Consider the following 25,477-nt stretch of genomic DNA (forward strand, 5'->3'; position numbering starts at 1 on the left):
TTTACTGAGGAGTGGCTTCTGTCTGGCCACTCTACCATAAAGGCCTGCTTGATGGAGTGCTGCAGAGATGATTGTCCTTCTGGAATGTTCTCCCATCTCCACAGAGGACCTCTGGAGCTCTGTCAGAGTGACCATCGGGTTCTTGGTCACCTTCCTGACCAAGGCCCTTCTCCCCCGATTGCTCCGTTTGGCCAGGCGGCCAGCTCTAGGAAGAGTCTCGGTGGTTCCAAACTTCTTCCATTTAAGAATGATGGAGGCCACTGTGTTCTTGGGGACCTTCAATGCTCTGCATTCTTAACAGCACTATCAACAAGACAGGTCCTACAGGCACTAGTTTTGTCGCACCTGGACTACTGTTCTGTCGTGTGGTCAGGTGCCACAAAGAGGGACTTCGGAAAAATTGGCTCAGAACAGGGCAGCACGGCTGGCCCTTCGATGTACACAGAGAGCTAACATTAATAATATGCATGTCAATCTCTCCTGGCTCAAAGTGGAGGAGATATTGACTTTATCACTACTATTTGTGAGAGATATTGACATGTTGAATGCACCGAGCTGTCTGTTTGAACTACTGGCACACAGCTCGGACACCCATGCATACCCCACATGACATACCACCAGAGGTCTCTTCACAGTCCCCAAGTCAATAACAGACTATGGGAGGCGCACAGTACTACATAGAGCCATGACTACATGGAACTCTATTCCACATCAAGTAACTCATGCCAGCAGTAAAATTAGATTTAAAAAACAGATACATATACACCTTATGGAACAGCGGGGACTGTGAAGCAACACAAACATAGACACATGCATACAAACACACGATAACATACGCACTATACATACATGTACACATGGATTTTTTGTTATAGATATGTGGTAGTAGAGTAGAGGCCTGAGGGCACACACTTAATATGTTGTGAAATATGTTATGAATGTATTGTAATGTTTTTAAAATGTATAACTGCCTTAATTTTGCTGGACCCCAGGAAGAGTAGCTGCTGCCTTGGCTGCAGCTAATGGGGATCCATAACAAATACAAATGCTGCAGACATTTTTGGGGAACCCTTCCCCAGATCTGTGCCTTGACACAATCGTGTCTCAGAGCTCTATTGACAATTCCTTCTACCTCATGGCTTGGTTTTTGCTCTGACATGCACTATCAACTGTGGGACCTTATATAGACAGGTGTGTGCCTTTCCAAATCATGTCCAATCAATAGAATTTACCACAGGTGGACTCCAATCAAGTTGTAGAAATATGTCAAGGATGATCAATGGAAACAGGATGCACCTGAGCTCAATTTCGAGTCTCATAGCAAAGGGTCTGAATACTTATGTGAATAAGGTATTTCTGTTTTTTATTTGTAATACATTTGCAGAAATTTCTAAAAATCTGTTTTTCCTTTGTCATTATGGGGTATTGTGTGTAGATTGACAAGGAAATAAATATGTTTAATCAATTTTAGAATAAGGCTGTAAAGTAACAAAATGTGGAAAAAGGAAAGCGGTCTGAATAAATTCTGAATGCACTGTAAACTGTGCCCAGTAGTCCTTTTTGGGCGTTTATCCCTGAATGACAGATTACTGAGCTCAATCTGTTGTTCAACCTCTCATTGCCAACTGCTGGAAGATCAATAAAGCGAGATGTGAATACAGGGTTTCGCATTACAGTGGTGACTTTTGACCTTACAAGAGAAACATAAAGTACAATAATATTTGGAGTGCTGATCCAAAAATGTGTTTAATGAGTACTGCTGCATTTTCATTGCATGAGCGTGGTACTTCTCCCTTTGTAATCATTTGCTTGGAATTAATGTTAAGAGCGCCTTTTATGTTTGGAAGTGGAATGCTAAACATTGAAGTTTATAATAAGACAAAGGCCAAGTAATAATCACATGTTTTTTCTCACAAATTACAATTTGGAGAGATGGGCTATGATCCATGAATCCGTCCAAAACCCAAGTCCAAGAGGTGAAACTTTGGATATGATTGCGACCAAGGTGGGTTTAAGAAAATAGTTGGAAGGCTATGCATAATTGGGGTGATATAAACCTATAGCAACATGATTTTACTAGGACACTACCTCACAACTATTTTAATTGTCAGGCCAAGCGATTGACCTGATGCATTTTTTGGCACATGTCAAGGCTGGCCTTGGGCTGATTTAAATGTGTAAAGGTGCAGCCATTACCATCACCATTAGGTTAATCTAGGTTGTTACCAGGTATGCCAGTCCATCATTATTTACATTGTGTCTGTCTTTGTTCACATTTTATTTCACACAAGAAGCAAACAAGGTAAACAAAATAAAAAGTGTTTAAGTGTTTTGTCTTTACAACGGATATTTAACGCTACAACAGTACATTCATTTATTGTTTTGGAATTCATATAACATGCAGGACTAAATGCATACAGTATGTCTATAACACGGTGCCCCTCCAAAACTAACCATATAGTTTGTTAGTAGAGACCTTACTGAGCATTTTCCACCCCACTTTAGCTGAGACAGGTAGAAAACGTTTCTCTCTACAAGCCGATAAGTATTCCATGTACAGCCTATTTATTACAATGAATGCATTGGGAGCTATGGGGGGGGTGGAGAGCAAAGTGCTGCTGGATATGTACGACACAGCCCCCCTCCAAAACGAACCATATTTGGTTAGTAGAGACCCTACCAAGTCTTTTCCACCACACTTTAGCTGAGACAAGTAGAAAAGTTTTCTCTCTACAGCCCAATATTCTCAACATACCAGTGTCAACATTGTATTTTCTTTCATTATTGGTCGTAAAAAAAAAAATATATATATATATTTGTATTCGTTATCATAAATTACTAATTGCATTTTCTTGTTGGTACAATATATCATTTGAATTAGTTTTCCACATTGCAATGTTTTGAAATGCGGGCGTTTATTTTGAAGGTTTCCTCATTACCATACGAAAGTTACGTCATCTTTTGGCTAGGTGTCAGGAAGATTGAAATCCGCAAACAAACATCAGTCAGTCAGTGTTCGGTTCAACACCCTTCATACTGGATACAAGACACGACATTTATTAAATCGTAAGTACTACTAGTTATGGCCGTGTACTAGAAGGCGACGACTTGCATCAAAGCGCGCGGTAAAAGCCAGATGTAAGCGCTAACGTTAGCATGACAGCCAGATGTGTAAATTAGCTAGGTGACAGCTAGCTAAACATGATCCAACCGTGTGTTAAACATTCATAGTACGCATGTATTCGGGTATAATTTTTGCATTCATAATACATATCGAATTTTACAAAACACAGGACCTTGCTAACTAGTAGGTACAGTAGGTACAGTGGCGTTAGCTTCAAGCAGCAAAACAGACAGCGATAGGTAACGTTAGGCTAGCTGTTAACTTGCTATGCTAGCCAGCTAATCAAACCCATTTGACAAGCCAGTGAAGAAAACGAATCACTACACGAGCTAAAACCAGCTCGAGCGTATCGCATCGGTGTAACATTACATTAGCTCGCATTGGCAGGAACATTGTCTGTATTGTAACCTTAACGGCAACGCAGATTTTCCAATATGTGTTAATTGTTTTCTTATCTGACTGATAGGTCGCTAAGTGTAGGGCCTGTTATTACGCACCACAGAGGTTCTGACGATACGAAACAGCTGATGCATGATATTATGATGTTTGTCACCATCCTCATATGGCAACTTGGTACATACATCACATTAACAAAGTGATTGAATGTGTCAGAGAGAAGACCCTGACCCCTGGGTGAGGACAGTGTAGTAGTTTCATTCTATGAGAGGAACACATATGTCACTCTGATATCCTCCTACGTTGGACTTAGATACACATGTAGCAGCTGCAGAGAAGACATGGAGTGGGTGTTATTAGATTCAGATGAGTCACCTGAACAGCCCTCTTATGTCTCTGCTGCATATTGTGTGTGCTGTGTGCAGTTATGCTAGTTTTTCTGGATCGTACTCCCTGTGTGTGTGAATTTTCCTAATTCTGAGTGCTAGACTGTGCATGTTGTTACTTGTGTGTTTTTGTCAGTTGAGTTGGCTTTGGATCAATTCATGTGTTTGTGTGTTCCTGTTTTTGAACCCATTCTTCTCTCAAATGAGATGGACTAACCTACTGCCTGGTAGGCCTGTGTGTGTATCCCTCCCTGTCTATGTACTTCATTATTTATGGACCCCCTGGAAGAGAACAAAGACAAAGAGATGTAACAATAACAGTGGCCAAGTTCAGCTGGCATCAACATGCCTCTCTCTCTCTCACTCTCTCACTCACTCTCTCACTCACTCACTCACTCACTCACTCACTCACTCACTCACTCACTCACTCACCACTCACTCACTCACTCACTCACTCACTCACTCACTCACTCACACACACACACACACACACACACACACACACACAGAGGTAGGCGTTCACCACACCTGCCCTGCTTATTCTCCATGTACTGTCATTCTCAGGGGAAATGTCCATTCTATGAAGTCTATTTCTATGGATCTAACCCTACTGTGCTCTGAAGGGGGACCATAGGGATAAGTGCTCTCTTTTTTACCTAATGGTCACTAAGAGCTAACAGGAGCAATGCTGGAGAGAACCAGGACAACACTACTCCACGGAGGCACTTTTAGGCCTAAAATAGTGTGTGTGTTGTGTGTGTAAATATTCATGGTTTGACACTTGTAGGAATGACATTAGACTTGTTTTCTCTTTTCTATTGCCTTTCTTTCTCTCTCTCTCGTCAGTAGGAGGAGGGCTGTGTCTGGTAGGCGTGGCACGGGGAGTGGCTGACCTTCATGCTGAGAGGTCACGGAGGAGAAGACCCATGGATGAGGGTAAGGAGGAAGGGAAGAGGTGGGGAGACCATTGGATGAGGGTAAGGAGAGGGTGACAGGGAAGTAATGGAAGAGGGATCCCCATCTCATTCAGAATTGAATTCAAAACACTCCTGCCGACATCCGAGTACATCCATGGCAATGCCCCTCCATACCTCAAAGATCTTCTCGTATCCCATAGCCCCGCCCGCAACCTCAGATTGAGCGATAGCCTGCTCTTCCACGCCCCCAGGACAAAGCTCCGCTCCATGGAAGATCTGGCTTTCTGCTCGACCGTTCCCCGCCTCTGGAATGCACTTCCAGACCCCCTGAAGGCACCACAGACTCTGGGCTCCTTTTAAACGGGCCTTAAAACCCTTCTCTTTAGGAAGGCCTTCTGTTAGTAATAGCTGTGTTATAGCCTTGTTGTCCTTGTTCCTTGTAGCGTCAGCTGTGTTCTTTGTGTCAGTTGCCCTGTCTAGTTGTGTCCTTATTTTGTCTATGTCTGTTGTTTTTATTTATTTTCATGCATTCACTGTAGCAAATTGAGATTGGTTTTCAATGAAAAGCGTGTTACAAATTCAATGATTTATTATTAGTAGCAGGGGGAGAGAGCGGTGAAATATGTGCTATGTCCTGATTCTCCACCCTTTTCCCGCCAGTCATTGATTTAAAAGCTTGGGATTAGTGTAAGCGTTGACCGGAGGGAGTTTCTACCATTGTAAAATCCATGCGTGAAAGTGTGCAAATGCACATTCTGGAAGAAAGGTGAAGAATTGGGACTCAGCCATGGTGAAAGTCTATCTGATAGGCAAGAGGGAGCTATCACTGTATTGCTTCTACCTACTAACTTTAATTCTCTCAGGTCATCATGAGTGCCTACAGAGTAGATTGGAATCTCCTGCTGTGTGTAATGACGACAACAGAAGCTCTAGTCTAATCTCTCTTTATCTGCTCCCAGGTCAGTGTGAGAGGGAGGGGCCAGTGTTGTCTGAGGGTCAGGAGGGTGGGGTCGACCTCCACTGCAACCAATCAGACCCCTCGGAACCAAATCAGGTCTCTGCCGACCAAAACCAGAACCGGACGCAGACTCAACTAGATGATGGTCAGAGTGTTGGACGAGACTTCATCCAACAAAACTCTTTAAACAACAATGTGGAGGAAGAGGAGGAGGAGGAAGATAGAAAGGTGAAGGGAGAGGAAGATGGTGATGAGGATGATGTGATTGTGGAAGAAGAGGAGGAGGACAGCAGTGTGACTCGCGGCCAATCACCCGACACTCCTATGACTGACTGCTCCTTCTCAGACACAGGTAAGGTGGCACACACACACACACACACACACACACACACACACACACACACACACACACTGACAGCTTGGTTTGTAAAAAATATATCACCTTTACTTGTATGAGTTTTATTTGGTTGGGTACCATTGATCAGGAGGAGGCAGAGGACCAGTCAATTCTATTAATTAAACTGTGTGTGTTTGTGGCCATGGTTGAAGGTCTGGGTTACTCAATTGGCTGGGCTTGTGTGTGTGTGTGTGCGTGCGTGCTAACCCTGTTAATGGGTCAGCGGATCAGATTTGTAGCATACAGACCGGGTCTCACCCAATTAATTACACACAATGATGTCAGAGCAACTACATCAGCTACAGTCGGAGACAGCTAGAGGAGAGGGGGAGAGGTAAAGGAGAAGGGGTACAGCAAGGAGGGGGACAGAAGGAGAAGAAGAGGTAGAGAGACAGGAGAGAAGAGATGAATAGAAAGTCTGGGAGAAGAAAGGAGGGAAGACAGTAGGGAGCCAGTGGAGAGGGAAAGTGATTGAGATGAGTCTAAGGATCTAAAGCTTTGCTGTAAGGGTTTTTTCTGTTTATCTTATTGTCTTTTGGGTATGGGGTCTGAGTCTGTCCCATAACACATACTCTCTGGACATACCTCTTTTGGGTTTGTGTGTGTGTGTGTGTGTCTGTCGGTTCAAGTGCTCAATGATGCATTATACTATGTATGTTATGTCCCCAGCAACCAAATGAATTTCCCACCATGGGATAATAAAGGATTTATGGACTTATCAGGACTTGGGATTGCTCAAACGGATTGTATGGTTTCCACAGCACAGAAACACAGAGGGAAAAGTACCCAGCGTCAGTGTGTGTAATCGTTAATACCAAGCTGAGGATTTGCTCAATCTGGCTTTTCACTGGCACTTGCTGTCTGGTTTCAGGCTTTTATAACGGTTTAACTTTGATGTGCTCTCTTTTTTCTCTCTCTCACTCTGTAGGCAGTCCGGTAGAGTTCCGGCCCTCTGTGTCTCCAGAGACTACAGATCCCATCAGCCCCAAAGCAAGAAGTCCAGACGAACCCTGCTACAGTGACTCTGTGGGCAAGACACACACCTCCACCACAGGACCCAACTGCACCACAGAACCCACCACCTCCAGCACAGGACCTACCACCTCCACCACAAGCCCCACCTGCACCACAGGACCTACCACCTCCACCACAGGCCCCACCTGCACCACAGGACCCACCACTTCCACCACAGGACCTACCACCTCCACCATAAGCCCCACCTGCACCACAGGACCTACCACCTCCACCATAAGCCCCACCTGCACCACAGGACCTACCACCACCACAGGCCCCACCTGCACCACAGGACCCACCACTCCCACCACTTCCACCACAGGACCTACCACCTCCACCGCAGAGCCTATCCCTAGCCCTGCCCTCCTGGCCACCTTACAGGAGCTAGGGGAACGTGGCGATCACTCCCACCTGCCTCAGTACCTCCATCAGGTGTGTGCCCCTCCCTCTCCATTCTATATATGGTATTTCTACCTGCCTGCGGTGTTCTCGAGTGAACATTCCTCTGACAGCCAGGTGTGGTTCCCTCTACGTGTGGTGAGCTGTGATTCTGTTTACCAGACTGACTGAACACACACACGCACGCACACGCACACACACGCACACACACGCACACACACGCACACACACACACACACACACACACACACACAGCCATTACAGAGCTGGCAGGCGTGACTGGGTGGGGTAGAATCCCTGTCGTTGTGATACACAGCCTCACCACATAACTCTGGATGAAGTGAAGTGAAAACAGTGTTGTCTATTCCCATCTCCACCAGTAGGGGGCACTGTTGTCATGTCTGATCATCGCCTCTCTGTCTACTCCTTACCTTCTTCAGACACATTCAACTGTCTCCTGGGGCGCGTTCAGGGGGGTGCAACGTTACACAAAGTTTATAAGAAATGTATTGTTCAGAACAGACAGGGCCCAATCCCAAATGGTCCCCAGGACCCTATGCACAGATCTAAGAGGATTTGACAGGGCAATCAATATGGGAATAGCTCCACCTTGCCCTCTGATAGGCTAGGTGAAAGTCACTATATTGCAGACTTTCAAAGTGAGGAGTACCTCCCCAAAGGGGCAGCAGAGAGTTTCAGGGGAGGCGTGAAAGGAAAGCCAATTCAAACTGTATTCGGTTCTCTAAAAATTAATAAATATTACAGTGCATTCGGACAGTATTCAGACCTCATTACTTTTTCCACATTTTGTTATGTTATAGCCTTATTCTAAAATGGATTTTAAAATAAAATCCCTCATCAATCTACACACAATACCCCATAATGACAAAGCAAAAACTGATTTAGAAATGTGTGAAAAAACAATCAAATATATCACATTTACATAAGTATTACTCAGTACTTTGTTGAAGCACCTTTGGCAGCGATTACAGCCTTGAGTCTTCTTGGGTATGACGCTACAAGCTTGGCACACCTGTATTTGGGGAGTTTCTCCCATTCTTCTCTGTAGATCCTCTCAAGCGCTGTCAGGTTGGATGGGGCGGGTCAACTCCTAAAATGGCACTTGTGGCATCATTAAAAAAATGCAATTACAACCTGATTTTCTAGCATGGCTTGGGCGCAACTGCAACAGAGCTTTTAAAGGGGCAGCGGAGTCTTAAAAGGGCAATGACATACTTTGTAATAGAATGTAGGAGTGGGAGACTAATGCCTACAATCAGGATGCAGTGTCCAAAAATAAAGTTATTCTTAACAGTTTCATTGCAACTATTTATTTTACAACAGAATATAATAAATGTCTCTTTAAAATAATTTTGCGGGGGCGCGGTTACCTTGATGTTCTCTGAAGGGAGGCCCACTGTCAGACTTTGAAAACGCTTGGCTTATACCAATCAAATCCTCTCAGACCTCCACTAGTGCATAGGGTCTAGGGCAGGGATCATTAACTAGATTCAGTTTCGGCAGATTTTTTTTCTTGAGCGGATAGTCAGGGGGCTGGAACATAATGACAAATAATTTGTAGACTGCAAATTGGCTGCAAGAAGCCCAAAGAGATGTAATATTTGACTAAAACAAAATAATTTCAAACCTTGCTTACATTTGTATACGACAGGGGTTCCCAAACCTTTTTGGCCCGCAACCCCATTTTATGAAAAACTTTTGCGACCCCCACCATGTGAAAAATTAGATGTAATCCACCAGCCAATGTAAAACATTTTTTTACAATTTGGGCTATGACAGTCTATTACAAATCAGTCTGAGAGTACCTTTGACAAAATGTCAATCTGAAGGAAGTATGGTTTGAAGTGACTGAAATGCATCAGAAAGGTATTGGGAAGTTCAGAAGATCATCAGGCAATCATTTTGTATGCTCTTTTGTGTAGAAAAGAACATCATCACTAACCATGTTTCCATCCAACCATATCATGTGGATGAATCACCTGACGCATGAAAAAAGTCAGGACCGGGCTGATGGAAACAGGAAATGCCGGTACAATTTTATAAATGCCGACAGACAATTTGTTCGTTCGACATGGTGGGATCTTTTTGTGTTGGTAAAATTAATTATGCGAGAAATGGTGATAGAAACGCCTTTATGCGCATATATTGATATAATAACCATCATATTGAAGTAAACTTGGAGTCCTCCCACTACGACTCGGGAAAGCATGCAGTTTATTAGGCTACAGATTAAATAAGTTCTGATGTATCTGTATCTGAGAGCTGTTGGCTAGAGCTCATGTGCCAAGACCAGAGTGGGCCGATTTGCTATATAATGCAACCGTTTTTGTGACAAAACCATCAGTAGAGTTGAAAATGCGATGAAAACCATTTAACTTGTATATTTGCATAGCCTTTTATCCGTAAAAAGTCAGTTAGATGGAAACATCTCTGGTGGGAAAATGTGCATATTGTTTTATGCAGATTTTAGAATATTTGCATGAAAATTGTTCGCAAATTGAATGGAAACCTAGCTACTGATGATGTTCTTTTCCCCCCAGTCTGATTTAGTGCCTGGTCTTGTCCACCCTATTCTAATGAGCCATGCACGGCTTGTGGGCATTTTAGAGGGAAACAGAAGACGAATATGTGTTCCTGGGAGTCTTATCTTTCATCGATGAGGTCATAATATTTTGTAGCTTAAACGGTTCAAAGGATAGAGCCATGTTTGTAGGAAGAAAACAGAAACCACTCTGTTTATTACAAACGCATCTAGCAGCTACCAGAGGTTACTGATGTAACCCCGGTTCTATGAACCAAGTGCGATTTTATTTATTTTATTTCAGTTTCTCTCGCGACACCAGTTTGCGACACGCTGGTATACGATCACATATATCTCTCTCTATTATGCGTTGGAATACTTTGGAACAGATTTCCTAAATTAAAATCACTTGGAGCTGATTTGCTGGTGTTTTTACAGCCTTTTATGTCCCACAAAAATATATATAAACTTGGGGGGCCAAATAAAATCACCCGCAGGCCAAATTCGGCCCGTGGGACACCAGTTGGGGAACCCTCGCCTAGGAGGCCATTTGGGATTGGGCCATGGTTATCTGTTGAGTAGAACAGGGAATCGTGTCAGCTCTATTCATTTTCTTTCTGAAACGCTCTGAATGTTTCACCCCACTGAACAAACCCCTATAGTAACCAACTCGCCTCTGTTCACCTCTGACCTTCTCCTGACCTTCTCAACCCCTGACACCAATCTGATTGGTCATTAGCTAAATAGCACTTAGCAACCCCTGGAGTTCTGACCAACCAGAACCAGCCCTTTTTAAGGATAGAATGAGAGTTTATGTTATGTCTCCCCTGGTTGAGTTTTAAAGGGGAGCTCTCTAGGAAGGAGATTACATTTGATACTGTTATACTTCCTATAAAAATATTTAGTACATTAGGAAGTCTACTTTTCTCTTTTCTCTTGTTTTAGGGGTAGTATGAAGACGTCTCTGCACACTTCCATTCAGATGCACATTTATTTAATTGTAGCTGAGCTTTCGGTCAGTTAACCTTCATCAGAGCATCTGTTTTAGGGGTAAAAAGAGCACCTTTGTACGGCTGTAATGTGGTGAAAGTTTAAACAGTTTAACTGTTTAGAGTAAGGCTAATAAATAGCCCAGTGCCTCTGGACAGCAAGGCAGCAGAACGGTTAAAGCCTATTTTCTTTCTCTCTCTCACTGCCTCCCTCGTTCGCTCTCTCTATGGCTCCCTCTCTCCCTCTCTCTCTCTCGCTCCCTCCCTGTCTCTCTCTCTTAAACACTCACCACAAGCAAGCGGAGTGAGCAATTCATATTTATGTAAATGTATGGTAGCTTGCAACAAAGAAGAGAGAGGGAGAGAGAGAGAGGGATAGAGTGTCTGCGTGAAAGAGAGTGTGAGAGAGGTCAGTGGGTTATTACCGCCTCTCACTACCGCGCTCCTGCTCTCTTTCTCTCATGTACACACGCTCCTATTCTCTCTCTCTGACAAACTCTCTTTCACACACGTGGCTGTTCTCTCTCTCTCGCTTTCTGTTTCTCTCTTCTCTCTCTCTCTGACAAACTCTCTTTCACACACACAGCTGTTCTCTCGCTTTCTGTTCCTCTCTCTCTCTCTCTCTCTCTCTCTCTCTCTCTGTCCCGTTTTTTTTTTGTCCACTTCAGTCAGCAGGAGAAGGATATTAACATTCGCTAGAGAGGTAGAGTCTGTTTGTTAAACACGCACACACACACGGACACGGACACTGCTGCTGCGTCAGGCAGGCCGTGGAGCTCGTCTTACCTCCCGCTAGCTACAGGGGAACTTTGGAAACTGCAAATGCAGCTGTGATCAAGAAGGATTTGAAAGACTTTCCTGCTATTTCCTGTATTTTCCACTGTGCTCATGGGGACTAGCCATGTTTCTCGTGTGTTTGTGTGTGTTTATCTTTATTCATCTTAGGGAGGGGTTTTGGGGTAAAGTGTTGCGATTCAGCTAAATGTCTTATGTTACCTTGGCATGTTCTGTCTTGGGGTCAAAGTCATACTAGACGTAGTTTAATTATTATTCAGTATTAGGCCTGTAAGATGTTTTAACTATTGATGCTACAGTTGATGGTAGGACAGTATGTATTTTGTCTTTCTTGGTGGAATACACTTGTTAGTTGTTGTAGTTGTTATGGATGACTAGAATGTAAAAGCAGTGTGTACGTGAATGTACATGTTGTCCTTTAACCCTCTCCATTCTGTCTCCATCTCTGCAGGTAGCCGAGGCCTTTGTCCTCCAGGAAGATTGTATCCTTATCACTTGTGTGTGTGTGTGATACTGAACAGGTGTGTTATGTCCTCTAGGTCTAGGAAGATTGTATTCTTATCAGTCAGCTCATGTCTTTCCGGTGAATTCCAGTGTTCTCTGGTTCATTCTAACTCTCAGGCCAAGGCTGTGTTCTAGTTTAAATGTACCACAACATTCAAGCTGCAGTGTTTGGACACTGTTTGGACACTGTTTGGATTTGAACATCTTCTCATTGTGCTCTTTGTTTTAGTCTTGATCAGACACGACCACTACAGATGGTGTGTGTGTGTGTGTGCACGCACGTGTGTGTGGTCTGTGTGCGTAGTGGCTTGTTACAGAAAAGCTGTGGGCTTATACAGAGCGCCTCAGTGCCTGTTGAAAGAGAGAGATGCAAAGAGCGAAGCACTCATGTTTATGGATGACGGTGGCTAACACAATCCCTCTGTAATACATGGGAGCTCTCCAGTACACTGCTCTGTGTGGGACCGATCCCGAGCCAGCTACAGGCACATTTTACATATACATTTTCGTCATTTAGCAGACGCTCTTATCCAGAGCGACTTACAAATTGGTGCATTCACCTTATAATAGCCAGTGGGACAACCACTTTACAATATATCATATATATATATATATATATATATATATATATATATATATATATATATATATATATATATATATATATATATATATCTATGGGGGTGGGGTAGGGGGAGGGTAGAAGGATTACTTTTATCCTATTCCAGGTATTCCTTAAAGAGGTGGTGTTTCAAGTGTCTCCGGAAGGTGGTGAGTGACTCCGCTGTCCTGGCGTCGTGAGGGAGCTTGTTCCACCATTGGGGTGCCAGAGCAGCGAACAGTATTGACTGGGCTGAGCGGGAACTGTGCTTCCGCAGAGGTAGGGGGGCCAGCAGGCCAGAGTTGGATGAACACAATGCCCTCGTTTGGGTGTAGGGACTGATCAGAGCCTGAAGGTACGGAGGTGCCGTTCCCCTCACAGCTCCGTAGGCAAGCACCATGGTCTTGTAGCAGATGCAGGCTTCAACTGGAAGCCAGTGGAGTGTGCGGAGGAGCGGGGTGACGTGAGAGAACTTGGGAAGGTTGACACCAGACGGGCTGCAGCGTTCTGGATGAGTTGTAGGGGTTTAATGGCACAGGCAGGGAGCCCAGCCAACAGCGAGTTGCAGTAATCCAGATGGGAGATGACAAGTGCCTGGATTAGGACCTGTGCCGCTTTCTGTGTAAGGTAGGGTCATACTCTGCGAATGTTGTAGAGCATGAACCTACAGGATCGGGTCACCACTTTGATGTTAGCAGAGAACGACAGGGTGTTGTCAAGGGTCACGCCAAGGTTCTTTGCACTCTGGGAGGAGGACACAACGGAGTTCTCAACCGTGATGGCGAGATCATGGAGCGGGCAGTCCTTCCCCGGGAGGAAGAGCAGCTCCGTCTTGCCGATGGTTCAGCTTGTGGTGGTGATCCGTCATCCACACTGATATGTCTGCCAGACATGCAGAGATGCGATTCGCCACCTGGTTATCAGAAGGGGGAAAGGAGAAGATGAATTGTGTGTTGTCTGCATAGCAATGATAGGAGAGACCATGTGAGGATATGACCGAGCCAAGTGACTTGGTGTATAGAGAGAATAGGAGAGGGCCTAGAACTGAGCCCTGGGGGACACCAGTGGTGAGAGCACGTGGTGCGGAGACAGATCTGATGGTTCACAGTATCAAAGGCAGCAGATAGGTCTAGAAGGATGAGAGCAGAGGAGAGAGAGTTAGCTTTAGCAGTGCGGAGAGCCTCCGTGACACAGAGAAGAGCAGTCTCAGTTGAATGACCAGTCTTGAAACCTGACTGGTTTGGATCAAGAAGGTAATTCTGAGAGAGATAGCAAGAGAGTTGGCTAAAGATGGCACGCTCAAGAGTTTTGGAGAGAAAAGAAAGAAGGGATACTTGTCTGTAGTTGTTTACATCAGAGGGATCGAGTGTAGGGGTGCAACTCTCGCTCTCTTGAAGACGGAAGGGACATAGCCAGTGGTCAAGGATGAGTTGATGAGCGAGGTGAGGTAAGGGAGAAGGTCTCCGGAAATGGTCTGGAGAAGAGAGGAGGGGATAGGGTCAAGCGGGCAGGTTGTTGGCCGGCCGGCCGTCACAAGTCGCAAGATTTCATCTGGAGAGAGAGGGGAGAAAGAAGTCAAAGCATAGCGTAGGGCAGTGTGAGCAGGACCAGTGGTGTCATTTGACTTAATAAATGAGGATCGGATGTCGTCAACCTTCTTTTCAAAATGGTTGACGAAGTCATCCACAGAGAGGGAGGAGGGAGGAGGAGGAGGATTCAGCAGGGAGGAGAAGGTGGCAAAGAGCTTCCTAGGGTTAGAGGCAGAGGCTTGAAATTTAGATTGGTAGAAAGTAGCTTTAGCAGCAGAAACAGAGGAAGAAAATGTAGAGAGGAGGGAGTGAAAAGATGCCAGGTCCGCAGGGAGTCTAGTTTTCCTCCATTTCCGCTCTGCTGCCCGGAGCCCTATTCTGTGAGCTCGCAATGAGTCGTCAAGCCACGGAGCAGGAGTGGAGGACCGAGCCGTCCGGGAGGATAGGGGAAATAGAGAGTCAAAAGATGCAGAAAGGGAGGAGAGGAGGGTTGAGGAGGCAGAATCAGGAGATTGGAGGGAGAAGGATTGAGCAGAGGGAAGAGATGATAGGACCATATGGAGAAGAAGTCCCTATACAGGAGGGTAGATGGGAGGTTCTGTCACATGGTATTATACATAACACTGTGAGGGCTGTGTGTTTTAATGGTGCTCGTCTGCTTTAAACTCTGTGTGGACTTCTCCTTTCTACTGGAGAACACATCCCCCTGTACTCCCTTCCATTCCCCCAACTCCCTCTCTATCACCCTCCTGAACACCCTCCCTCTTTCTTTCCATCTCTCTCTATCTGTCCATCGCCACTCTTCCCTCCACTCCTTCCCAAAGTGTGCACTCGCTAACTCCCCCTCATGGATTTAAACGCATTGTCTGGCCCGTATTGTCGATTTTCGAGTGGTTTGTTTGTCGTGCTTCAAACTGTGCTTCAAACCAAGCCGCTGACTGGATCACTGAAGGGTGTAGGTGTGTGTGTGTGTGTGTGTATGTGTGTGTTTTCTTAACCCTGCGTGGACCAGATGAGCGAGCGGTGTGGTGTGTTCAGCTAGAGAGACTCTACCACCAGAGACTACTACACAACCTGACAACACTGCAGGAACAGTGGGGTAACACACAGCCTCTCTCTATCTCTATCTCTCTCTCTCTCTCTCTCTCTCTCTCTCTCTCTCTCTCTCTCTCTCTCTCTCTCTCTCTCTCTCTCTCTCTCTCTCTCTCTCTCTCTCTCTCTCTCTCTCTTGTTCTCTCTCTCTCTCTCTCTCTCTCTCTCTTTCTTGTTCTCTCTCTCTCTCTCTCTCTCTCTCTCTCTCTCTCTCTCTCTCTCTCTCTCTCTCTCTCTCTCCGTTCAGCCATTGAAAGTCTCATTATGCATCTCACCTTTTCTCTCACCCTCAAACCTTCTCTCGCTCCCCTTTCTCGTTGGGTGTGTTTGTGCCGTGTCATGCTCCCTCCTTCCTCTAACCTCTGACCTTTGTTCTTCCAGAGAGGCGGCTTAGGTCAGACGGTCGGGGTTTGAGGAACAGTAACACTGACCTGACTGCACAGCAACTGGACATACTCACACACATCTGCAAAACACACCAACGGTGAGGCTGCACCTGTGTGTGCGTGTGCACGCATGCGTGTGTCTCGTTGTGTTTGTGTGTGTGACTGAGTGTTTGTGCGTGCATGTGTGAAGTGGGTCTTTTTAGATGTGGTCTTTTACAGCTGAGTACAGGTAAAAGTTGCAGATTAACAAGGAAAGACCACCTTTTTACTAATTTTGTATTTAATGGTAAACCTTGAGAAGCCTGTGCAGTGATTTACATTTACACACCTGTGCTCTCTCCCAGGTGGTTTGTGTGTGTGTGTGTGTGTGTGTGTGTGTGTGTTTGTGTACATACAGTGTAATGGTTTAAACATATGGCCCTTTGCTGTTGCTGCACTTCCAGTAATTTGAGCTGCAGCGGTGCTAGAGTTTCAGACAGACACACACACACACACGGCACACACACACGATGAAATAGCTAGGGAAATGTGCGGTGCTAATATTAGATTCCCTGGGAGAGAGCAGGGCCACCTATCTTAGCCTTAGCTACTCAGAGACCTTCCTTCAATCACGGAGGACGAAAGTGACAGCCAGCACTAACTGACTTGCACTATTTCTTCCCCCCACCCCCCCCACCCTCTCTCTCTCTCTCTCTCTCTCTCTGTCACACAGACCCAGTCCTGGAGAAGAGAAGGTAAGAGATACTCTATGCTTGATTGACATGACTCATGACTGTAAGTCGCTTTGGATAAAAGCGTCTGCTAAATGGCATATTATTATTTATTATATAGCATTGTAGAGATCCTCTGTCTAGTATTGACACAGTATTCAGTGCTTTACTGGGCTACTTTGAATGTAAGTCGTGATGTTGCTCCTCAGTGTGCAATGTGCATGTATGCAAGGGCATTCACTCTGCTCTCGCCTCTGTTTGTGCTTGTGTGTAGTGTGAGGCTGTGGACTCGGTGCTGAAGAGCCCTGTTCGTGGTGAGGATAGACTGCCTACATGCAGCTCAGGTAAGAGTGTGTGTGTGTGTGTGTGTGTGTCTGTTCGTTTCACCTGTCCAATCAGCCAGTTGCTCTGAACCATTTAAGTTTGGTTGAGGAAGCAAGAGTTTATCAGTGCAGGATTACTGCACTGTCGCTCTGCAATGTTTTGAGACGTGAGCCGATCTGCCTAGTGGTTCTAGAGACAGGCAGCTGACCTGTCAATTATTAAAGAGGACATTTAGAACTATTCCCCTGTCCTCTGCTCTCTCTCTCTCTCTCTCTCTCTCTCTCTCTCTCTCTCTCTCTCTCTCTCTCTCTCTCTCTCTCTCTCTATCTCTCTCTCCCTCCCCCCACCTGGTTACCTGGAAACACCTTAGATACATTCCATCATGTCGTGTGTGTTAGGAGAGGTCCCCTGGTCTGGGATTTGGGTTATTGATGAACTGAAGTGGAGCTCAGGGGAGCCAAGGGTGTGTGTTACCTAACTGTACAAACACATACAAACACACACACACACACACATTCACGGACACAGACAGACACGTAGTCCAAGGTGTGTGTTGCCTGTGCACAGAGACACAGGGCACTATGTTGTGCCATGGCCTGGTTTCACTTTCACAACCCAGGTGTGACCACACACACACACACACACTGAGATTACTGTATTTTAAGTTAGGGAGCTCTCAGTGTCAGTGTTCCAGAGGCTGGATTAGTGAGGAGAGTATAACTCTGTCTCCCCTGTTAAATGATACGTATCTGATAAATATTCTCACATTTAATAAATATTTGGACCTGAGGGACAACTTGTCCTCACTCTGTTTCTGTTTGTGTGTAGCGGTGATAAAGTGTGGGTGTGTGTGTGCATATGTGTCTCTGTAGTGGATGAGAGCGAGAGAGTAGACAGGAAATGAGATGTGTTCCAGTGACATCAAGTTCCATATAAAACAGCAACTAAAGGGTAAAGGAGGAGAGTGTTGTGAATAATTGAGTTAGGAGATCTGGGAGGTGTTTTGAGGATGGTGAGGAACAGTGATTCCCTCTTTAATGTAGATTATACAGTGGACTCTACTGGAGAGCAGTGTTATTGGGGAGTAGATAAGTCGGGAGGGTGTCTATGTTTACGGGACTCTAAAGGGAGAGCCTGGGTGGAGAAGGGTTGTGGGGTGGGGGTGGGGTCAAGGGCTGTTGTAGTGTTGTGTCTTGTAACTTGTAACACTTCTTCCCTGTCTCTCTCGTTCTCTTTCTCTCTCTGTCTCTCACTCTTTTTGTCTCTTGCTCTCCTAGGTCGGTTATTTGAGTGTTTGTTGGGGATGGAGGAGGACCAGAGAGGAACGGACTCCACCCTCTCCCAGAGCATCCACCCAATCAAATCAGCCGGAGCCCTGAAGGACAGCCTCTGCTCGAATGACTGTGCAGCTCTGGGCGTGGCACAGGACTGCAGAGACTCCAAGGGGATTGGGAGGGCTGAGTTCACAGGCTCTTGTAGCGAAGGAACGGGTCAGCAGACGGAGAGAGAGATGGAACACACCACTCAGGAGGGTTCCACTAGGTCGGACCGCCCTAACAATGGGGAAATGAGCCGACCCAAGCCTGATGAGCAGCAGGGAGGAGAGGAAGAACAGGAGGAGGTGGAAGAGGTAGAGGAGGCCTTGGCATTAGATGAAGAGGAGGAGAAGGAGGAGAAGAAAGAGGAGAAGAGAGATGGTGTTGATTGTTTAAAAGCTCCTCTAGAGGAGATCTCAGCCTTAGCAGTGAAGGAGCAGCTCACACTGGAGGAGGCCCAGCTGCGCGAGGAGGCCCAGCTGCGCGAGGAGGCCCAGCTGCGCGAGGAGGCCCAGCTGCGCGAGGAGGCCCAGCTGCTCGAGGAGGCCCAGCTGCTCGAGGAGTATGATATGTTTGGAGTGGACATGGTGGAGACTGTCAGAGACCAAGTGGCTTCTCTGGACGACCTGGCGAAACGCATCACAGTGGAGGAGGTGAGTGGGAGAGATTGTGTTTGTGTGTGTGTGTGTGTGTGTGTAACCATGGGACTGAAGTCTTATGACACACACACGTTGACACTTTTAGAGAGATGTATTGCACTGCTGTTTATCTGAATGAAGGGATTTTATTGCTGTGTTCAGTACATATTGAAGTTTTGGGGCCACGGTTCGGTTTCAGTACAGCTGGAAAATTAAATGCCATTCAAAATGTTCAGCATTCACAATATTCCTTGCATTGTCTGTTGTGACTGGATTGTTATGTTGGGCCTCTCAAGTTTCCACTCTGATGCTGCGTTTGTAACCATGTGGGAGGTTGGAATTGACCAGTTGTGAAGTCATAAATACCAGTTGGATGCATTCATGTGATTTGAACTTGTTGAGAAACGCTGATTAGCAAATGGCCAACCAGCTGTGTCAACCAAAAACTAAAAGTACAGTTATCATGCTTGTAAACAAATTATAGAGTTCAAAAACCACATTAATAGATTACTTTTTATAAATAATGTTTTGTTGTTGCATTTAACTGCCGAAAATGCTGTTATAGAGGCCATTTCCTTAGTAGGTGACGTCAGTAATCAAACGTAGGAGAAGTCGGCGCTCAAGAATTACCAGTTTAAGGGGCCTTTCGAGTGGATTTTTGCCAGTCATATGTGGTAAATGTACACTTCCCACTTGGTTACGAACGCATCATGAGCGTGTCTGTAGCACGTTACATCTCCCACTCCGGGTTAATGCGATGGGCTGTCACTGTTAAGTAAGCGCAACACAAGGTGCATTGGCCAATTCATTGAAAACTTCTGCTTTGGTTCTACCTGTTTACTGAAATGGGTACAAGAGGGAAGTTGGTAACGTGGCTCCAGCACTTTCATGAGGTGCTGAAACCCCCTATTCTCAACCACCGAGAATGGGGAGGTGCTGAAACCCCCTATTCTCAACCACCGAGAATGGGGAGGTGCTGAAACCCCCTATTCTCAACCACCGAGAATGGGGAGGTGCTGAAACCCCCTATTCTCAACCACCGAGAATGGGGAGGTGCTGAAACCCCCTATTCTCAACCACCGAGAATGGGGAGGTGCTGAAACCCCCTATTCTCAACCACCGAGAATGGGGAGGTGCTGAAACCCCCTATTCTCAACCACCGAGAATGGGGAGGTGCTGAAACCCCCTATTCTCAACCACCGAGAATGGGCGCATATCGGCAGTTATACACCAAAAACTATAAACAAATTAGGGCTGTCCCAGACAAAAAAAAATCTTGGTCGACCGAGAGTCGTCTGTTCTTTCGACCAATCTATTGATTGAAATTTTTAAACATGTATTTTTCCATATACAGACCATTTACTATGTTTGAATAATATCAACTATATGTAGGCTACTTTGTCTGATGCTTTAAGCAAGACACACAAATTCGTAAAGAGGGAGCCAGAGATTAATATAGCCTAACCAGAAGAATAAAACCTGTTCCCAACCCGACTCTCCTCCTCCCGCTGCCGGCTGCTGCTGGCCTTCGCAGATTCCATTACGCAGGAGCCGGTAGTGTGCCAGTTATGATTTTCATATGGCTATTTTCGTGGAACAGTTTAATTTAATTTATAATAAAGTTTTCAAAATCAATATTCTATCTAAATGAAAATGATACAAATCTAAAAGTAACTTCTATTTCCATTGCCAACTATGTAAAAATAGCCTACATAAAGTCAACAAATAAAAAATATTGCAGCCAGCAAGTAGAAAATATCCTGATTAAAAAGAAATATCCTATAAATCACATTGGCTATGCATGGCCTGTCTGCAAGGAACTTGAAACATTGTATCATCTATTAACTTGGGTCTGGCCAGAAGCTTATGCTAGCAAACTTGCAACATTGCATAAAATATTCTGGGCCCTCAGAGTTTCCCAGCCAGGGAGCTCCGGACAAACAGACACAGCTTTAGGCTATTTGTGCAAGAGATAAGAAGTAATCAGGGAGGCCTTTTTATGGCGTTTCCACCGGATCAGAGCATGAGATTTTCCCCCCTGTCATGCTGAGTGGTTATCGAAAGGGAGAGACATGGAAATATTTTTCAAATAAGCTACGTTGAGGAACTATTGTCATTCGCAATAGATGTAAAAACAGACTTCGTTTACTTGCTTTTTGAGGCGAAGAAAAAATAAATTTGAGAAGCTCCACGGTGGTGGTGAGTTAAGACAATCAGAAATAGTATCAGATCACCAAATGGGCACATTTTATAGGCCTACATTTGCACGCAGGCCAGATAGCCTAGGCCTAGTTCTATGTGTAATAAGGTGCGTGTCCTTTCCCAAGATAGACAGGAGCGCTCAACAAAAAAAATGAATACATTGAGAACTCATAAATGGAATGAAATACACCACAACTTTTTCCTCACAAGTGTAGCATAGGTTGTGCGCTCTGCAAACAACATGTCCACTCCTACAATGACAACGGTAAGACTGTAATAATAGTATATTGAATGCATTAACAGAAATTACCATAACCAAACAAACATTGTAGATTAGAAATGATGGTAATTACCGGTAAATGTACTATTGGTGATACTGGTGTGCCTCCGCAATGGATTAGTCCACTCAGACAGACGTGAATCAGACGGGTGTCTCCTGTGCCATAACATATTTTTTCTATATCTGCCACTGCTTGACTAAAAAAATCTTGGTCGACCAACAGCCTATTGACCAAACAATCGACCAGTCGAGTAAATGGAGTCAGCCCTAAAACAAATATAAACATAACCTACCTATCGCTCTTGTAATTTCTTTGGCCCGGTCAGAATCATCTGCGAAGGGCTGCTTGAATGCAGAGTGGAGACGATGTTGTGTTTCTGTCTTGCTCCGGTATACTGGGGTGATGTCGGTGCAAATGTGTCATCATATTTGAGGTGTTGGCAGCTGCATAGGCTATTCTCGTTGAGCGTGGTGACATAATGTTAACGTTTTATCCACTACTTTGTATATCGCCGTTGTAATCTACTGGAAAGCCAACATTTTACCAAACTGGAGTGTGGACCGAGCCGAGGTCCCCGTACCGAACGGTTCGGTACTAATACATGTACCGTTACACCCCTAGTCCTGGTTGTTAGACTCTGCCAAGTCTAACAGAACGTAGGAGAGAGTGTAAGAGAGAGAGGGGGGGGGGGGGGTAAGCGTCAGTAATTAGCAAGCAGACAGTGTTAGGTCATCATTAGCCCCTGGATGCCAAATATGGAGCTGGGTGTGTGTCTGGGGAGAGAGAGGTGTGTGTATGTGAGTTAGTGTATGTGTGTAATTGATTGCACATGTTTCTGCCGAGGGAGAGGAACGAGGCCATCGTCGATTCACACTTATGTTAAGGAAGGGGTGGGTGCATTCAAAAGGCTACTTTGGCCACTTAGCAACCTCTTTGGCGATGCACAGCGGCCATATTGGAATGGAATGCCCACCAGTCATGTTTTGAAATGAAAATTAGCATTCTCATTGGACAAATTCAGGTAGCAACTCTTAATGTTTCACTCCGTTGTGAAATGTTTGCTCCCGTTTTGTGCCAACTGAACATGACCCAGGTCTGGGCCACTATGACGACTGAAGAGCTCTGTACATAATGGGTTAGGTGAGAGGAGAGTTAGACAGATGATCTCTGAACAGCTACAATAATGACCTCATTAAAACTGGAGGGGCTTTCCATCTTTATCTTCCAGTCTCTCTCATTTATATGCCATTTAGCAGATGCTTTTATGCAAAGCGACTTACAGTCAATCGCGCATACATTTTTACATATGGGTGGCCCCAGGAATCGAACCCACAACCCTGGCGGTGCAAGCGCCATGCTCTACCAACTGAGCCATACAGGACCCCCCCCCCATTTCTCTACCTCTTTGTCCGTATGGATGTCATGTCAACATAAATCATTCCTGTTGATAGGATGTAGAGTCTGAAAGGCTTTTCTCTTCCTCTATCTGGGTTCACCTCTTATTATCCCTATCACTACCCCCCTCTATCCACCCTCCTCCCACCTTCTGTTTTTCTTCTTTGCTTTCACCTCTCCTCCTCATCCTCTCTCCCTCTCTATTCTGTCAGGCCTGACAAGAGTGTGACTGAAGGGTGAATCAGATCAACTGAATGTTGTGAACCTGACCCAGATTGTTCATAAAAAAGGAAGGTGATGTCACCAGGTGATGTCACTGGATAAGATGGTATGATGTCATCAGCTGATGTCACTTGATAAGATGATAACAGCTGTCACCATCATCTAAGACATAGGGCGTGGTCGAGTGGATCCATTTTGTCTAGTCGGTGACCATCGTTGGAAATTCGCCTTTCAAAGTGTGTTGCGTTATGGGGATAACAATTGTCTGACTTGCGCTTACATGTCGACTGCATGAACTTTACAAAAACTATGTGATCAAAGGTCATGCAGTTTTTGAAGTCGCCTTCGAGTTGCTGAAGTTGCTTCTCACTAACTGCGCCATGCAGCCATCAGCTGCATTGTGGGAGACACTATTTGCCAATCAATAATTAGGGTGTTTTTGGTTGACCCACGAGAACGTGACCAAAGACGTGACTGAAACAGGAACCCACTTTGCCGCAATTCTAAAGCTACAAATGAAAGTGATATTTGAGACCCCTCTCTAGCCAATTAAATGTTTTCAGTTTGTGAGTGTTTGATATGGGGGTATAGAAAATTGTATTTCTACATTTATAAAGAAAAACGTTTATGAACAATAGCAGCTATGTTGACACTTCCATGTTGATCTGAGACTTGCTGTTGGAAATCCACTACAGCGTCCGACTTTCAGCTGTCGCACCTCTGTCGACTTCACTCGCCGACTTCCGTCTACAGTTGGCTTACTACTCAAACACCCAGATTCTCAGTAGTTTAATTGAGGTTGACATGAGTGCAGTGTACGCTGACACCTAGTGGGGATACTATGTCTATGCGGTTTGTCTTATGCCAACACATGCCTGCCTCGTGTATGTGTACGCATGTGTATGAGTGTGTACTGCATGGTGTACTGTATGTGTGTGTATCCATATATATGTCATGTGTATGTGTCTATTGTGTACGGTATGTGTATGTTAACCAGTTGACCTGGCCCTGACCTTTTGACCTTGTCCCGCTGACCTCCAGATGACCCCTGTCCCTGACCTGGTGTCCATCCTGAAGAGGAGGAGTGTGTGTGTGGCTCCCTTCTCGGCCCCACCCAAACACAAACACCCTGCTAAGCGCAGGGTCCGCTTCAAAGTACCTGACGACGGCTTTGACCACGGTAAGGATGTGTGTATGTATGTGTTTGAGTGAGTATATGTATACCCAACAATGGTTATGATTAATTGCATGTGTATGTTTGTGCATGAACAGTATACAGCTATGTGTGTCTGTCTGCATTCTTACCATGTCACCCTCTTCCCTCTGTCCTCTCCGTTCTCCAGACAAGAAACAGTTCAATAAAGCTCAGATAAAATAGAAGAAACATCTAAACGTGTTTCCTTTTCCCTCCTGCAGACGAGGTGGGCGGAGACTCCTGCCTGCTCCTCTTCCTGCTTTGCCTGGTCACCGTAGTGATCAGCCTGGGAGGCACCGCCCTCTACTGTGCCCTGGGCGACGCCCAGTCCACTGTCTGCACCGACTTCTCCCGTAACGCTGACTTCTACCTCGCACAGCTGCATCGTGGGATGGATCAGCTCCAAAGCTGGCTAACCTCCGGGTCTTAGCTGACCCCCAAGAGGAGATGAGAAGAGAGGGGAAGGAGGAGAGAAATAGGGGGAGGGAAGGAAAGGAGAGGGGGAGAAGAAGGGGACAGAGGAGGAAAACTCCCTCGTTTTGCAGAGTGGATACTGTTTTCCTCTCTGTCTCTGGCACTCTTTCTGTCTTTACTGGCTGGCCAGTTAAAGTGTGTGTATGTGTGGCGGGAGAGAGAGAGAGAGAGAGATTGATGGAACGATGTGTGTTTGTGTGTGGTACTGGTAGGCTGCATCCACACTAACAGTTCCCTAAGACATCTGCAGTACTGCCTAGTAGAACTAGTAGGACTGACCTAGGACCTGTAGTATACTGGACTACCCATAGAGGTCAACTATACACTACTGGACATACACTACCAGTCAAAAGTTTGGACACACCTACTCATTCAAGGATTTTTCTTTATTTTTACTATTTTCTACATTGTAGAATAATAGTGAAGACATCAAAACTATGAAATAACACATGGAATCCTGTAGTAAACAAAAAAAGTGTTAAACAAATCAAAATATATTTTATATTTCAGATTCTTCAAAGTAGCCACCCTTTGCCTTGATGACAGCTTTGCATTCTCTCAACCAGTTTCATGAGGTAGTCACCTGAAATGCTTTTCCAACAGTCTTGAAGGAGTTCCCACATATGCTGAGCACTTGTTGGCTGCTTTTCCTTCACTCTACGGTCAAACTCATCCCCCAAACCATCTCAAT

The 25,477-nt window shown here is 45.3% G+C and overlaps 1 protein-coding gene across 1 annotated transcript; it reads left to right on the top strand.

Annotated features, from left to right (window-relative positions):
- Positions 1 to 2,964: 2,964 nt before the first annotated feature.
- On the top strand, positions 2,965 to 25,166 carry LOC121544490 (consortin-like). Its single transcript, XM_041854416.1, has 12 exons — positions 2,965 to 3,066; positions 4,753 to 4,842; positions 5,783 to 6,133; positions 7,107 to 7,624; positions 12,369 to 12,399; positions 15,564 to 15,650; positions 16,025 to 16,127; positions 16,742 to 16,763; positions 17,014 to 17,083; positions 18,341 to 19,032; positions 24,159 to 24,297; positions 24,534 to 25,166. The coding sequence occupies exons 2-12, from the start codon at positions 4,833 to 4,835 to the stop codon at positions 24,740 to 24,742; spliced, it is 2,232 nt and encodes a 743-aa protein (XP_041710350.1). The 5' UTR covers positions 2,965 to 3,066; positions 4,753 to 4,832; the 3' UTR covers positions 24,743 to 25,166.
- The last annotated feature ends 311 nt before the right edge of the window (positions 25,167 to 25,477 follow it).

The sequence above is a fragment of the Coregonus clupeaformis genome, chromosome 29 (assembly GCF_020615455.1).
Source record: "Coregonus clupeaformis isolate EN_2021a chromosome 29, ASM2061545v1, whole genome shotgun sequence".
Classification (NCBI taxonomy): Eukaryota; Metazoa; Chordata; class Actinopteri; order Salmoniformes; family Salmonidae; genus Coregonus; species Coregonus clupeaformis.

Coding starts and splice junctions, on each gene's coding strand:
- LOC121544490 (XM_041854416.1), top strand. Junction 16,764..17,013: donor CCAGTCCTGGAGAAGAGAAG/GTAAGAGATACT, acceptor GCTTGTGTGTAG/TGTGAGGCTGTGGACTCGGT. Junction 19,033..24,158: donor AACGCATCACAGTGGAGGAG/GTGAGTGGGAGA, acceptor GCTGACCTCCAG/ATGACCCCTGTCCCTGACCT.